The sequence below is a fragment of the Spermophilus citellus genome, assembly GCF_964194105.1.
Source record: "Spermophilus citellus genome assembly, chromosome: X".
Classification (NCBI taxonomy): Eukaryota; Metazoa; Chordata; class Mammalia; order Rodentia; family Sciuridae; genus Spermophilus; species Spermophilus citellus.
In genome coordinates, this window is record NC_138190.1 from 78347794 (window position 1) to 78365244 (window position 17451).

Below are 17451 nucleotides of genomic sequence, written 5' to 3' on the forward strand. Positions count from 1 at the left end.
AGTTCCATCTAGCTCTCTAATGGTTCTGGTTTTATATGAGCTTGTTGCAGATCCAGGTTACTCTCCTACAAGAATGTTACCATCTACTTCCTTCTTTAATCCTTCTTATCTGTGAACCGGAACACTACCCTTTTACCTAATCCACAATAATTTATTTTTTCTCCTTTGCTATACTTATTACTCACAAGGCTCTTTGGAGCCTGGGTTCTGAGTTTGGTTCCCTTGCACACTCATAGTAGTTTGTGCTGCTTTGCAAGCCTTGTTTCTAAGAATTGCTCTCAGATTTGGCTGAGGCTGTTGGCTCCAAGCGTGTGATATTTATTTGCATACTTGTGAAGCTCCCATAGGCAATATACATAATAATAAGAATCTCAGTACATTGGATGGAAATTCTGTAATCAATACTGTTCATTTATATACTTATGCATTCTTTGAGCATTTATTCATTCATTCATTCTCTCACTTATTCATTCAATAAATATTCATGGAAATGCCTTGTGCTGGACTAGTTAGGAATACAGAGATAACTCAGACATGGTCTTTGTCCTCAAACAGTTTACAGTATTGTAAAGGGATAAGAAGGTACAAAAACAACTGAACTGCACATTAAATTATGAGTCTAAACATGAAGGGGTTGGGAGAAAGGTACTCATAAAGAACAGCTTAAGCAAAAGTTGTCTGACTTGTATTCCCAAGGTTTCTCAGCCTTTTTCCTCAGGATTAAATAGCAACTTTCCCTTCAGTAAACCTACAGATTTTGTTTGAAAGTCTCATCTTGCCATTGAACCTTCTGGAATCTAGTGAAATAAACATGGGTTGTGGTGGAAGGGCCTAGGGTGAGAAACAGTAATAAAGGCTAGTATGCATTCATTGTTTGAATGTGCATGGTCTTTGACTTCCTTTACTTTGAATTTCTGTGCGCCAATGAAATAAAAGAGAAATAAAACTAGACCAGCGTCATTGCTCAAGGGACTTACCTTTAGTCTGTGCAAATAAGGTTTCTGTGGTGAGGCCCAAATGTACTCAACTTCCTCTTTAAAGAAGCATTTCTTTTCAGTTATCAACAGGATATGTACGTGCCACTCAGAATTAGGCTTTTTTACTCCTAGCTCCTTGCAAAGAAACAAGAGTGCTTGTCCGGCCTGAACTCCAGGTAAGTTATAGTCTAGGACCTGGGGTATTAGTGGTTCCATGTGAAAAGACTGGTGGGAGCATAAAAATCAGAACAGGCAAATGTAGGAACAGTGTCTGAATTGAAATGACCCCTGGTTTCTCATGTCAGAATTCTTACAGCAGGAGCAAGGGTGATTGTCTTTGTGTCTGACCAGAATTCCAAGTTAGGGTCAATGCCATTAGTCCCCACCATTACACGAGGAACATAGAGTCTATGGTGCAGCTCAGCCTTTGCTAAGTGTTGTGGTGGAAGGGGCTAGGGTGAGAAACGTCTTTGTAAATTGGGACCAAGACTTATAGGAAAAAAAATGGTCAGCAAAGAGTTGTTTTGAGTTCTACTCATTGGGACAATTTTATATACTTAGCCAATAAAATAGGATTTGGATTACTGCTGTGTTTAATTTATCTAGTTGTATAATGAAGGAAAATTTTTAAACAAACTTTTTGATTTGGTAAGTTTAGCTTGCAGAGATACTAAGCCAAATAATCATTTCCTTCAGGAGAAATGAAAGAAAGCAATATTATTGATTTTGGAACTAAAATGATCTTTGAGATGAAAATCCTTTGCAATACAGATGAGGAAACTGAGAACCAGTGAGGTGAAGACAGAATCACCCTGCAAGTTAGTGACAGAATTAGAAATAAGATCCATGTGTTCTAACTCATGTTCCTTTTCCCCTACAGTAGGCTGCATCTTCCAGAGAATATTGTAAATGAATTTATGACCCTAATGATTTTTAGATTAGAAAAAGAGAAAATATATCATGTATAATCTGTTCACCTTGATCCTTTGGAAGGTACTTTTTTACCCAATTTTATCTGTACTGAATAGCAAAGCCCCAAATTGAGGCATTTATCTTTTCAGTTACTATTATTATTGAGTGCTAACATTTCTCCAGTTCTGAGACAAAATGACTAGGTCAAAAGAAAATTTCCAGTTGGGTAGTCCCTGACAGTGGACTGTGAAAATTCACTTTGCACCAGGATCGGTCTATACAGGGATAACAAGCTTTGTTGTACTTTTTGTGCCGAATAGTCTCAGATCCAAGGATCCAAGGATATTTTTATTTTGCTTCTTCAAGTGCAGTGGGGAGGATTTGCCATTTTTATTAATTTTGGAGTTCCTCTGGGCAATTAAAATATGTTAAAATTATTCACAGCTAAAGTAAATTATACACAGGAATATTGAGGTGGCTAGTGACTTCAGTTATACTGATAATCAGGTCATTCATGTAGGACAGTTATGTTTTTAGTGGTTTCTATTGAACACAGATCCTTCTTTGGTCAAATGCATTTCTTTTTGAGTCCAAATGGGAAAGCTGTTGAGTTAAATCCTAGCAGTAGTGGAGCATAATACTCCAAATGAATGAACACAATTATGGGTGGTTTGGGTGGTGATTGTTGATTAACTGTATATGAGGTGAGTTGGAGTCCTATGAGGCAGGACAGTCTATAGCCCTCTATTATATTTAACAAAAAGGACAAAGACATTTGTTATGAACCCACACTTTCTAAGAGTTCCACCAATCAGGGAAATGTCTGGCAGGGGGTCTATATTAAAAAGAGAACTTTTGGCCAAAAAGATTCTTATTACTTCGGACGAGGATATTTTATAGGGAAGTTTTCACCTATTATTCATTCACATGCTTCACAGGTAGAGTGATGAAGTAGACAGATCGATACATAAGAAGTGAAGAAGTCTGGATTATAGTTCAAGTTCTGCCAATGACTCATTTTGTGGCCTTGAGCAAATTACTTCTTTTGTATGTATCTCAATAATTTCACCTATAATAATGGGAAAAGGGTTAGAATAGATGGTCCTAGTGTACAATAATTGGAGTCTAGGTGTTCAGTACCTGAAAAAAGTTATATATCATGGACTGGTAAATAATGGGGATGTAGTAGGGAAATCTAATTAGAGAAAGTGTTCTGAACATGTATTTCAGATTTTCAAGACAAGTCAGTAATCTTTACCAATGCCCACTATTTTCTTTCAAAAAAAGATTATCAAAAGAAATTTAACTTTTGGATCACAGATAAGTATATTTTTTCTTACATAATTTTCTTTCTTCAAGGAATATATGATAGGATATAAACAATAAACAAAGCAATTGGTTCTTAAATCTGATTTCCACAATAACTCTGTATACAAGTAAAGAGGAAATGAACTTATATTTATTTACTGCTTACTGTGTACCAGAAATGAAAATTAGTACATTCACATATATTTTCCATCTACACAATGATCTATGTATCAGAAACTAAAATCTTACTTTTACATATGGGAAAACTGATGTCCAAAGATATGAATTGAATTATTTCAAACTAGATAGCCAATAAATAAGTCATGATATAATCCTAAGTCTGCCCAAAATGCATAATTCTTTCCTCTTCTAAAATGCTGCTCCGATTGAAAACATATCTAATTAGGCCTCCTTCTAAATCATTAAAAATTGAATAGATCCATGTATGGAAGGTCAAATTCAAAATTTGAGATGTTAGTTTTTAAATGATCTAATTGCTTTAATTCATTTTAAGGATAAATATAATTTTTACTTCCTTTATTTGACAGAAAAAAAATGTATAGACTTGCAGAATATATCCAAATCTCTGTGCTTCTGACGTCAAGAAGGGTTATTTGAAGTCGATGTGTATTAATTCAGGAAATTACAGTTTCCAATTTTAGATGCTCCTCTTTGGCTCTGGCTGTGACTGAGTGAAAAACACCAGGGTTATGAGGATCAAACTAGCTTAGGTAATTCATGTGGGATAAGTTTAAAAAAAATATGTTAAGTTCCCAAATGGCCTGTAAAGGTGGTTCCCCATTAACAAACTTCTTTCTCTATTTAGTTTCTCTTCCTTAAAAATGATAAACACAGAGATTGGCCCTAACACCAATGAAAATAGAAGTAAATTTGAGAACTTGGTTACTTAGTGGTGCTACTTACTTAATGATAATAGGTGAAAAGAGGAGCGGGATTGAGGAGGGTGAAGGCTTGTAGAGTAGGGAGTAAGGAAAGTTGGTTGGGAAAGGCACCTGAATGTTTTTTAGATGTTTCTAGAACCTGAATTCTATCCTCCTGATTTTGCCACTTGATAATTTAACAGCTTCAGGTAAATGAAAAAAAAAAATGCTTCTTTGAGCCTCAGTTTCCTCATCCATAAGTTAGATATGATATTCCCTGATCTGTTTATTCATAATAGATCTTTTCAATGAAGATAAATGTCAATTATATGCAGATGTACTTATAATGCATTAAGTATAAATAAGTAGACACACACTTATAATGCATTATTAAGTATAAATGTCAGCTGAGGTGTTATTGGCTATATTAGGAATGGCAGTGACAGTGCTCTTGGTAGGAATTGAGGGAAGCAATGCCTAAGTTAGAACTGCAAGGGAGTTAAAAATTACATTGCCTCATTTTAATAATAAGGAAAATGAAGTCCACAGAAGGGAAGGAATTTATCAAAGCAACACAAAGTGAATTTGAATAGTTAAAATAATCTAAGTCTTTTAGTTCCAAATTTAGTACTTTTAACATATATTCTACTGCTTTTGAGTTTTCCAGATCCCACAAGTGTTGTCTAATTCAGTTCATTCTTGTTATAAAGAAATTGTACCACTACTTCATTGATCTATTATGATTTGAGTTCAAAGGTAAAACTACATAAAGATATTGGTTTTGATATAATCCTACCCTGACACCTGGTGGGCAGTAATTTACCATATAAACATAGCACATATACATAAAAGTGATAGAAAGAGCCCAGAACAATAGATTGTTCGTCTTTTAGAAACAGTCTTATGCACAAAAATGTCACTTTAAAATATTTTTTTCTCCTTGCAATGAGTTGTTTTGACAAGGAGAGTTTGAACTTTCTCTAATTATGAAGAGCTTCATTACTACTTAAATGATAACTCTTTGGGAAATTCACTTAGTCCTGCTAAGACTCCATTTTCTGATCTGTAAGAGGGCATCATAATAATTAACTGAGTTGTTATAAAATTTAGAGTTTGCATACAAATTAGGATCTAGATAGATGTGCAAAATTCTTGGATTTAGTATTTCACAGGGTCTTAGGATTTAAAAAATTAAATTTATTGTAATCAGTTATACAGAAAAGCAGAATGCTCTTTGATTCATCATACACAGATGGGGCACAATTTATCACTTTTCTGGTTGTACACAAAGTAGGGCCCCACCACTCATGCAATCATACATGTACCTAGCATTTCTTTTTAATTTTTTAATTTATTTGTTCTAATCAGTTATACATGACAGCAGAATGCTCTTCAATTCATTGTACACAAATGAAACACAATGTCTTAGGATTTTAGTATAAATTTTGATGTCATAATAACATAAGCTCAGTTTAGCTATATCTTTTTGAAACTAGCATTGAGCTAGTTGGTTGAGAAAGGCAACTGAGTTTTTGGAGATGTTATTGGTACCTACGAAGACATTGGACTCAGGTCCAGTGAATAATATTTAAAGAGCTGATGCACCTTTGTGTTCTGAGATAAAATTAGGTATTTCTACAAAATAAAGTGCTCAATGGTTAAATTCCCACTTAAGTATATTGGATTCCTATTGGAAATGGAAAGCTTGGGATTGTAGAATTTGAAGCTTTTAGGTATCAAGATTTGTTAGAATCAAACCTTATTATACTTGCATTTACCACATGTTCCTCAGTAGTAGATGGAGAAAGGTTATAGAAGTTTCTTAGGAGAGTAACTCATGGGAGAAACATAGCTAATAAAATTACCCAAGGCTCTGCAAATATGTGCCCATTCTCCATATTCTTACCTTTATAATTTAATGCATATGAACTGAGCCACTACTGCATGCTTAGTCCTCTACTAAGTAAAGTGAATTATATAAATGTCTAAGGGTCAGAATCTCAGAGAGATTGCATTCTCCTAGGGCAAACTATAAATTTAGTGGAAATTTGAAGAAAAGGGAAATTAGAGTAGGGCTGCCTAGTACAAGGGATGGGATGGGATCTGAGATAGGAGTAAAATACTGATCTCTGATATGGGATCGAGGCAAAAAAAAAGGAGCTTAACTGAGTGTTAATCATAACTTTATACCAATTTTCATTATCAGGTATATCATTAAAGCCATACTTTAACAGTAACTCGGAGATGGTTACTGGTTTCCTGCTTTGCTTATTAGATTACACCCCTGTGCTGGTTATTCCCCTTAGGTATTTAACATCTACCAACACAGCACAGCATAACTCTTTCTCCCCCCCCCACCTTTTTTTTTTGTACCAGAAATTGAACGCAGGGGTGCTTAATCACTGAGCCACTTCCCCAGCTTTTTTGTATTTTATTTAGAGACAGAGTCTCACTGAGTTGCTTAGGACCTCACTAAGATGATGAGGCTGGATTTGAACTTGTGATCCTCCTGCCTCAGCCTCCCAAGCCACTGGGATTACTGATGTGCACCATTATACCCAGCTGCAGACCCCTCTTTCAAGAGAAAAAAGCATCACTTCTTCATTATCCTGATTTTGGGGGGTAGGAGGCTTGTATCCTGTAGAGAGCACTATAAAGTGGAGGCACCAAGAAGCCTTACTTCTGTAAGACTGGTATTGGAGCCACTGGGAATTCTGCTCTAATTTCTGTCTGGGTATCTCAGAATCACAGAACTCAGGACTGGATTGAGGTTGTGGGGATATGTATAGCACTTGGAAATGCATTGAACGATGGACATAATGTGAGGAAAAGAAAATAATTGGTGTGAACAACTATTGTGAGGAATATTTTTAAATAGAAAAGGAAGATGGAAAAGAAGGATAAGGTGCATAGAATAAAGAATCATTATTTGGTGAGTTAGAGAAACTTCATGACAAAGAATTAGCTGAGGTGGAGGAGGGCATGGAAGTCTGGGAGTGAAAGGGAATAACTAATGAATAAGATCAAGAGAGATATGAGAGGAGTGTGCTAATTCATCTTCAGACAGAAAGAACAGCTTGGGATGTACAAAGAGGGCAGCTTTAGATAAGATTTGTGTTGGGACGGGACAATAGATGAAACTGAGTTACTTCTCACTCAATAACCTCAATATTCTCTGTGAGGTAAGGGATAAAGCCATCTGCTGAGAAAGGTGGGGGATGGGAGAGCTTGAGAGAGGAGGAAGCTTTAGTAGAGTTGTTAAGGTGCTGGATAGCTGCCATGCTAATAGAAGAAGATACTAATTAGGTGCATGAGAATAAAGCTAGAACAAAAATCTTAGGCTGGAGATCATTAATTTTTAGTTGTGTCATTCAAAATAGACCCTGTTTTTTTTTTTTAAACAGAATCATTCGTCCATTTAGATAGGACAATAGAAAATGGATTGTGGACTTCCTCTTAGATTAAGACTTTGCAAGGTTGGTGAAGCAGAAGAAAGCAGAACAGGAATGTATGAATTATTGGGTGAGAATAGTTAATTTGACAAACTATTTAATCTGGACAGGGAAGTAAGTAAGATGATGAAGGAAGCTAGGTGAGACTAAAAGAAATGGAGAGATTTAGATATTAATTTCTGGAATTGAATAGTGCAAATTTCCAGTGTAATTTGGTGATTCTGAGTGAGTCTGTTAGAGAAAAACATTTCAAAAGTCAGGAATCAATGAAACTTGTCAGAGAATACAAATTTAGAAAGCACTGGACTAAAGAAGAGGTGATTTTTTTCAGGTTTTCAGCGAAAGTGAACGCTGTTAGTTGCTACATTTAAAACTACTTTGAAGAAGTTTGAAATTGTGATATATTTCTATAACCTTTCAAAAGTTTTATAAATGAAATTATTATTGGCTCCTCAAACAATCTTGGAAACTGGCCAATTCCATATCTGAATTTTACTTTAAATTCTAATTTTTTGAATTTAGACGATATTCTTTTTTAAAAAATATTTATTTTTTAGTTATAGGCAAACACAATATCTTTATTTTATTTTTATGTAGTGCTGAGGATCAAACCCAGTGCCTCACACATGGTAGGCAAGAGCTCTACCTCTGAGCCACAACCCCCACCCCAGATAATATTCTTTATCATCCAGCATCAGGATGACCAACTATGCTGTTGCCTTGAACTGTCATGCTTTAGCACTGAAAATTCTATAGCCCAGGGAACCCTCAATCCCAGGCAAACTTAGACTGTTGATCAACTAAAATACTCCCAAATGATATGGACTCCTTGTGTCCCATCCTTCTAATCCATCTTCTACACTATTGGCAGTGAAGTCATTCAAAAATTCAAGTATAGTTGTATCACATTTCTTAGAATTTTCCATTAAATGCATTCAAAACTTTCCATGCTCTTGTCTCATCTACCTTTGTACAATCTTCTCTCTTCCACTCCCTTTCCCCACTCTCATGTCCTGTTCTATATGTTCCACGTTTCATACTATTGGCCAGCTGAAATAGAATGCCTATTGTTCCATTTTGTTATGTTAATCATTTTATACTTTGGAGTCTTTGGATAGTATTAATTTTTATTTATTTATTTATTTATTTATTTATTTATTGGTTGTTCACAACATTACAAAGCTCTTGACATATCATATTTCATACATTAGATTGAAGTGGGTTATGAACCCCCAATTTTACCCCAAATGCAGATTGCAGAATCACGTCGGTTACACATCCACAATTTTACATAATGCCCTATTAGTAATTGTTGTATTCTGCTACCTTTCCTATCCCCTACTATCCCCCCTCCCCTCCCCTCCCATCTTCTCTCTGTACCCCATCTACTGTAATTCATTTCTCTCCTTGTTTATTTTCCCATTCCCCTCACAACCTCTTATATGTAATTTTGTATAGCAATGAGGGTCTCCCTTCATTTCCATGCAATTTCCCTTTTCTCTCCCTTTCCCTCCCATCTCATGTCTCTGTTTAATGTTACTCTTTTCTTCCTACTCTTCCTCCCTGCTCTGTTCATAGTTGCTCTCATTATATCAAAGAAGACATTTGGTATTTGTTTTTTAGGGATTGGCTAGCTTCACTAAGCATAATCTGCTCTAGTGCCATCCATTTCCCTGCAAATTCTATGATTTTGTCATTTTTTATTGCTGCATAGTACTCCATTGTGTATAGATGCCACATTTTTTTTATCCATTCATCTATTGAAGGGCATCTGGGTTGGTTCCACAGTCTAGCTATTGTGAATTGTGCTGCTATGAACATCGTTGTGGCAGTATCCCTGTAGCATGCTCTTTTAAGGTCTTCAGGGAATAGTCCGAGAAGGGCAATAGCAGGGTCAAATGGTGGTTCCATTCCCAGCTTTCCCAGGAATCTCCAAACTGCTTTCCAAATTGGCCGCACCAATTTGCAGTCCCACCAGCAATGTACAAGAGTACCCTTTTCTCCACATCCTCGCCAGCACTTGTTGTTGTTTGACTTCATAGTGGTCTCTTTGGCCTACAAACTGAGATTAGAAAGAACCAGACATATAAAGATCTGGAGGGAGAAAATTTCAGAGAGAAGGAACAATGTATGCAGAAACCTTTGTCAGATAAAATCTTGGCTTGTTAAAGGAACTGAAAGCATCTCAGTGTGGTTGAAATACAGAAAATGAGGAAGATAATGGAATTAAGTGATATTTAAAGACATAGAATCCATAAGTTATAAAGCCTTTGGGTCACAATGAGAAGTTTGGAGTAAATGCTAACAGCATTAGAGAACCAGAAAAGGATTTTAAGCAAAGGAATGGTATGGTGTTACAAGGAAGGATCACCTGAGCTATATGTGGAAAGAGTTAGAAGGGATCAAAAGATGGCAAATCTCCTAATTAAAGAGAAATACATGTTAAATGATTTTCAACAAGTGTGGTAAAATATAAAAGAGAGGCAAGGAGAGTACAGTGTCAACCATGGAGTCCAATGATAATACACAGACTCTTTCTACCCCATGCAATATTTGTGACTTCATTGCAACTTATGTAAACCCTCTACACCTCAACTTCCTCATTTGTGACATCGATATAATCATAGGACTCCTATGAGAATAAATGAGATAATGCATATAATGCATTTAGCCTATAAATAAATGGTAGTTCTCATTAAATGATAATATTAGTGTTAGACATATTATGGGAAATGGACTCCAAGGTAGGCAGTCCAGTACAGCAGCTGTTGCAATTGTTCAGTGGGGGCAATGACAGTGGCCTGTATCAGGACAGTGGTAAGAGATACAGCTAGATTGTGGAAAATTAGGGAGGTAAAATCATTTAGTTTCTGATTGAATATTAGGGGTACTAGAGTAACAGAGGTTGAAGTGACTCTCCAATTTCTAGCTTTAGTGTCTGAGAGGAGAGTCAGGGCATTGACTGAAAAGGAAAGAACAGATAAAGGAATGAATCACTAATCTCACATCTCTGTAAGAGACAGGGACCCTAGATATGTTTAAATTAAAAGGGAGAGAGATTGGCAACAGAAGCAACATCAACCACCCAGATATAGACAGAGAAGGGGAGAGAGAGACAGAGACAGAGAGACAAAAGCAGGGAAACCGAAGAAACATACTTTGAATATTCCTGTTAGTGACTTCTTAGGTTGTTCTCCTTTCTTAAATCTCAGTGACACAACTTTTTCACAGAAAGCTAAATGTTCCTTCTCTAACAGACTCTGTGTTTTTGCCCAACCCCTAATAAATTCCCTTGCCATTCCCCAGCATGGGGATTTTATACTTACTTGTCACTGAGAAGATTCAGGGGGAAACTCTTCCTACTTTCTCTTCAGTCTGGAGAAGAACTTTTGAAAAGCAAGCCATGAGAATCTCTAAGCTCACAACGAATTGTGAATTTCAGAGGCGTATAAACCACAATAAAAATGAAGGTGTGAACTTGACCTCTAGCTTGCTGTTTTGGCCTAAATGGGCTCTGTTATTTAACACAGAGGTGTAAACAGAACATCTTCCTTTTGTAAGTGAAACTTTCTACACTAGTGGAGCCAAAACAAACAACCATGTTTGTTAAGTACAAAAATGGAAGTGTGATTTGAGTGGGTGTGAGCTGTTTCTAGATTTTGAAATTGTAATGCACTTGTATCTTCTTTTGCTTTCTTACAGCCTCTGCAGGGATTATATAATAAATAGTAACATCAATGTCAATACTGAACTCAAAGTGGGTAGTGGCAAGGGATGGTTTACATGTATGGGGACAAATATTTAGTTCTATCCTGATAGCCAAACTGGTGTTATAAGATCATACTATCTTACTATGGGATTAGAAATGCTCTACCATAATACGCTTTCACATGTCACAATGAGAGGTAGGTAAGCTAGCTGCATTCTACTATGTAGTCCCTGCAACTCAGAAAAAAGAAAGTAGAGTAGTGAAAATAGCAAAAGATTAGGAGAAAGCCTGCATGATATTAGATCCTATATTTACCATTTTCTATTTTTCTTACTTTGTGAAATTTACTAAATCTTTCTGAGCCTCAGTTTCCTCATGTGCATTCTGAGAGTAATAATAGTTCTACCTCTCAGCATAGTTGAAAGAAATTAGATAATTCATGTGAAATCTTCCTTTTTGGATAACTTGGTGAATTCGTTGTTGTTGTTGATGGCTTTATTGAGGTACGAATAATATGCAATACACTGAAAATATGTCAAGTATAAAATGTGTGCTATTAAAGCTTATACATACAGCTATAAAAATCATAATCAAGTTACTGAATGCATCTAATAAAACAAAAACATTCTTTTTGTCTATAAAACTACCAGTCTTTCCTAACTCTTCCACATGCACAAACCACAGCAAACTTTTTTAGTATTTTATAAATGAAATCCTGTTATGTACTTTTTAAGATGGGGCTTTGGCTTTTTTCACTAACCAGAGCTATATTGAGGTTAACCTATCTTGTTGCATGTGTAAATAGTTTGTTTATATTGCTGAGCAGTATTCTTTATATACCACCTATATACCACCATTCCTCTGGTGGTAGGGTAGATTGACTCTAATTGGGATCCCTGGAGGACCCGTGGGGCAGATTTACCTATAGCTTTTTCCTGACAAATTTACCTGGATGCATTCTTGATGGTCACAACATGATGATTATCTGACTTTCCCCATGTGAGAACTTATCCACCCTCCCACTCTAAATCATACATATGTACACAAGAAGATTGCATGACTCTTTCAGACATATCACAGGTGATAGGCCAAATAGTGTGAGTGAAAAAGGAGAGGAGAGGGAGTGAAAGGGAAGAGGAGAGGAAGTGAAAGTACTTTTTAGAATAACAGAAGCTCATAACATTGACACTTTTCTGTGAATTCATGTCTTAGACTTTTGTTCTCCTATCACATCTCTATGTACTGGATTTGTTAATACATAAGAAGTCATTCTACCACTAATGTGGAGAAGCTAAAACCATATCACCCCTCTGATTTGGTAAAAACAAATTTGAAACAATAACATCAAAACACCACACCTGAAGAACAAACTCACTAATTTATTTCTTCTAATTCTAGAACTGAATAGTAGCAGTTATCTGAATCTAGTAGTCACTGCTGCAAAATGACAAAAAGTATGCTTATAAAATTTGTCTTTGGGACAGTGGAATGAATCTGACATAACTTCCCTATGTACATTTATAAATACACCACATGGATCTCACCATCATGTATATCCACAAGACTGGGATGCTAATTAGAATAAGATATACTCCATGTGTGTATAAATGTCAAAATAAACTCTATTGTCATGTATAACTAAAAAGAACAAATAAAAATAAATCTAGTATCAAAACTTTGAAAATAAAAATTTAATTCATATTTGATAAGGTATATTTTCTATCAATATCTGGAATTATTTAGAATCTATATCCACATCCAGACAAAACAATAGAAAATTGTCTTTGGGAGGAAAACAAAGATGGAAAGAAGGAGGTATATGGAGAGTAGGTAACTTGTTCTCCCACTTGAAGTCATAGATTTTTCATTTAGTGGTTGTGTGGACATAAAACCATCTTTTCTTGGTATTGCTTCTTTTACCTGTATTATCTGGAGTTGAATATGACTTCCAAAGGTCCTTCCCATTCTGAAATTTTACATGATAATTCAAGTAAAATAATTAGTCTGTTGCTCTCCTGCCAGTCATCTGCAAAATACAGACTGGACCTTGAGAAGATTACCCTAATCTTTCTCCATGTCCTAACATAATACATAATAAAAATCATACTACCTCAGAGAGTCAAGAAGTTGAGGCAGGAAGATTTCAAGCTTGAGACCAGCCTCAGTAATTTAGCAAGACTTTCAGTGATTTAGTGAAATTGTCTCAAAATACAAATTAAAAAGTTGTGGGATGTAGCTTAGTGGTAAATCATCCTTGGGTTGAATCCCCACTACCAAGAAAAAAAAATACTAAAGTATAAAGTACGATTGAAGAATTCAAAAAGTTTTCTCCTTACAATGATTAATGAAAACAATGTTAAATTGTTTTCAAAGAATGATTTTGGTACCCTGAGCAATCTTAACAGTGATTGCTGGATATCATGAAATCCTGATGATACCTCACCAGTACAGGATTCCCCTTAGAGGGATTTTTTTCCCCTAAGATGATTTGAATGGAAATGCCTTAAAATTCAGTTTCTAAATTCAAATATTGAAATATATTATGTATATATAGGGATTAAACTCAGAGGCACTCGACCACCGAGCCACATCCCCACCCTATTTTGTATTTTATTTAGAGACAGGGCCTCACTGAGTTGCTTAACATTGCTGAGGCTGGCTTTGAACTTGCGATCCTCCTATATCAGCCTCTGGAGCTGCTGGGATTACAGGCATGCACCACTGTGCCCAGTAATCATGTGAATTTTAAATAGGACCTAAGCCAAAAGAGACAGACAAACTCTAAGAGAGCCTCTGTCATGTTGTTATGATAAAATAACAAAACCATAGTCCTCGATTTTGAAAATCAGCCATGATACTGCTCGAGGAATCAAGGTCATTTTTTAAGTGCTGAGTGCCAAGGTAGAAATCTAGGACCCAATGAACAAAATGTTAAAGGAGAGGCAAGGGTATCCAAAAAATGAGGCTAAATGTCTACCATCTTGACTTGGAGTGACTGAGCAGTATTCACTCTAACCAGGGACTTGGGCAAAACAAATTTGGCAGCAAAAGAAATATACTTGCATGCTATACTCTTTGTTGTAAGGTGAATAATAGATTGAGTATTTAAATACACCCTTGCTTGCAAGACATAACTTAGAGAACCTGATTGAGCAGTTGTAGGAAAGTTACATTATTCCTTAAGTGATTGACTGACTGATCTTGGATCAGTAGTACATCTTCCTTGAGCATCTACTTTGTAATTCTAATATTCTGTACCTTTCTAAATATAAGAAAGATCTGGGTGTTGATTAAACAATTAATCGCTGTTCTTTTTTTCTTTGCTTTGGGCAGGGATCATAAATCCACCGCGTACCTTGATGAATATACTGAAATATTCAAGATGGGTAGCAACCATACCAACTATGTTGAGACTAACTGCAATGTCACTAATTTGACATTTCAGTACTCCCTCTATGCAACCACCTATATCCTGATATTCATCCCTGGTCTTCTGGCCAATAGTGCAGCCTTGTGGGTCCTGTGCCGCTTCATCGGCAAGAAAAATAAAGCCATCATTTTTATGATCAACCTCTCTGTGGCTGACCTGGCTCATGTGCTGTCCTTACCCCTCCGAATTTACTATTACATCAACCGCCACTGGCCTTTCCAGAGGGCCCTTTGTCTGTTGTGCTTCTACCTGAAGTATCTCAACATGTATGCCAGCATTTTCTTCCTGACGTGCATCAGCCTGCAGAGGTGCTTCTTTCTCCTCAAGCCATTCAGGGCCAGAAACTGGAAGCGTAGGTATGATGTGGGCATCAGTGCTGCCATCTGGGTCATCGTGGGGACTGCCTGTTTGCCATTTCCTATCCTGAGAAGCACAGACCTAGGCAACAACACAGAATCCTGCTTTGCTGATCTTGGTTACAGGCAAATGAATGCTGTGGCTTTGGTTGCCATGATTATAATTGCTGAACTTGCTGGATTTGTGATTCCAGTGATCATCATTGCCTATTGTACCTGGAAAACTACTATATCTTTGAGACAGCCACCCATGGCTTTCCAAGGGATCACCGAGAGGCAAAAAGCATTGAGGATGGTTTTCATGTGTGCTGCAGTCTTCTTCATCTGCTTCACTCCCTATCACATTAACTTTATTTTTTATACTATGGTAAAGGAAACTATCATTAGCAGTTGTCCCATTGCCAAAAGCACACTGTATTTCCATCCTTTTTGCCTGTGCCTTGCAAGTCTCTGCTGCCTTTTGGACCCAATTCTCTATTATTTCATGGCTTCAGAGTTTCGTGACCAACTGTCTCGCCATAGCAGTTCTGTGACCCGTTCCCGTCTCATGAGCAAGGAGAGTGGTTCATCAATGATTAGTTAAAAATAAAATAAGTAATTATAACTGTTTAGTTATGTTCTTGGGATTTTTTTCTAAAGGTCAGAATTACCATCCAGATAATTTGTTTAACTAAATGGAAACAAGAAAAAAAAGTGTTTTCTTGTATGATAGTTGAGGTCACAGGGATGTGATAGAAGAGGGAGTGTTGAAAATGTAGAAGAAGGGAAACAGTATTTGCCTTCCTGAACTTAAAAACTCAAGGTACTTTATCAGTTAAGAGACCTAGATCACATTTTTACAAATGTTTGTAACAAAAGAGAAACTGGATACTTTAGCTTAAAATTTTTCTGTAGATATTGCTAATAAGATACAACAAATACAAGAAATTTTTTCTCAAATTTAAAAATCAATCTCTCTTGTAAGAAGAATTTTATTTCTGAATGAGAGTCAAAGTGTTAAATCATAAAGAGGTGTAAGGAGTTAAAGCAGTGCATATGCTTCAGGACCACAAAATTTTTACTGAAGGAAGGGTGTAGAAAATCATTCATTCGCTGAAAATTTATTGGATGTCTATTTTGTTCTGGACTGCCTATTTCTTTGATATATAGTATCTCATCTGACCCCTCTAATAAAAATGGTATAATGTGAAAGTTTCTAATACAAATGAATAAATGGCATCTCAGAGAGGTTAAGCAACTTGCCTTTGATTAAAAGTAGTGAGCCAAGCTTTGTTGAGAATAGATCATGTATTCTCAAGTTATTCTCTCTATGTTATTATACTTATTAGGGTAATACTAAACTTAAGTGCAATGATTAAGCTAAGACACATGAGATCAAGGTCATTTCAATATGATTTTCCTGGGATTGCCCAGAAAAAATCTATGGGTTATGGGGTTAACCCGTCATAGTTCATGTTGCAAGGTCTCTGGTGATAGCTATGTTGTCATTGTGACAATCTATTGAATCATGACAAGGGTCCAGAAGACCCAAATAGTTAATTAGTTTCCAAAATATATATTTTAAGGCTTAATACAGGTCATATAATCTTCATAAATAAGTGAAAGGAAGTTTTGAAACTGAGCATTGGACTTTTTTTCTGTAAAATTTAGTTTTTAAAAATATGCCTAACTGCTTTTTTAACAACTATATATTACTCTGAGCAAATATGCATTTGACTTTTAAGAAGCTTTTCTGTAAGCAGGACTCACAGAATTGCATAGAAAACAAAATATTATCATATTGTGAATGATAATAATAATGAATATAAGAAAATATGTATCCTCTCTCTGGCAATCTTATCTTAATTTCCCCAAAGTTTATAGATACTGTTTTAGCATCATTATGGAGGATTTGAATACAAGCAATCCCTTAGCTTCTCAAGTTGGCATTTATGAAACTCAATCTGACATTCTTATCTTTTACATCTGAAATATAAATAGCATAGACATTGGGTGGAGGGAGGAAAATGCAAGCCATAGTCCTCAAAATATCCATTTGAACAGATTTGCTTTAGCAGAAGAAGGGACAACTAAAAGGAGGAAGTTTTTTAAAGAACAGGTTTTCTGGGGAGAGAGAATTCTGTAATTATAAATTAATAAAACTGTTTTTTCATGTGTATATATTTGTATGTACTTTATTAACCTGCATCTGAAGGCACTGTCTAAAGAGTTTCCATATGTCCTTGGACTTAATGGCAGCATTATAAGAATCATGGTCCCACTCTGAAGAGATGAAATTGAAAGTAACCCACTTGGAACTATACAACCTGCTATGTTTATGGAGAAAAGAAACCTCAGAATTTAAGCATCACAGGCTTCATATTCCCTCCTCTCAAGTGGTTGATGAGGCATAGTGCTTCATGCACAAGATTTGTGAATTAGTGGGC

The 17451-nt window shown here is 36.0% G+C and overlaps 1 protein-coding gene across 1 annotated transcript; it reads left to right on the plus strand.

Moving 5' to 3' along the window:
• Positions 1-1072: 1072 nt before the first annotated feature.
• On the plus strand, positions 1073-17096 carry P2RY10 (P2Y receptor family member 10). The gene is made up of 2 exons (XM_081278295.1): positions 1073-1153; positions 14573-17096. The coding sequence occupies exon 2, from the start codon at positions 14622-14624 to the stop codon at positions 15606-15608; it is 987 nt and encodes a 328-aa protein (XP_081134421.1). The 5' UTR covers positions 1073-1153; positions 14573-14621; the 3' UTR covers positions 15609-17096.
• Positions 17097-17451: the final 355 nt, after the last annotated feature.

Coding starts and splice junctions, on each gene's coding strand:
- P2RY10 (XM_081278295.1), top strand. CDS start 14,622: ATGGGTAGCAACCATACCAACTATGTTGAGACTAACTGCAATGTCACT.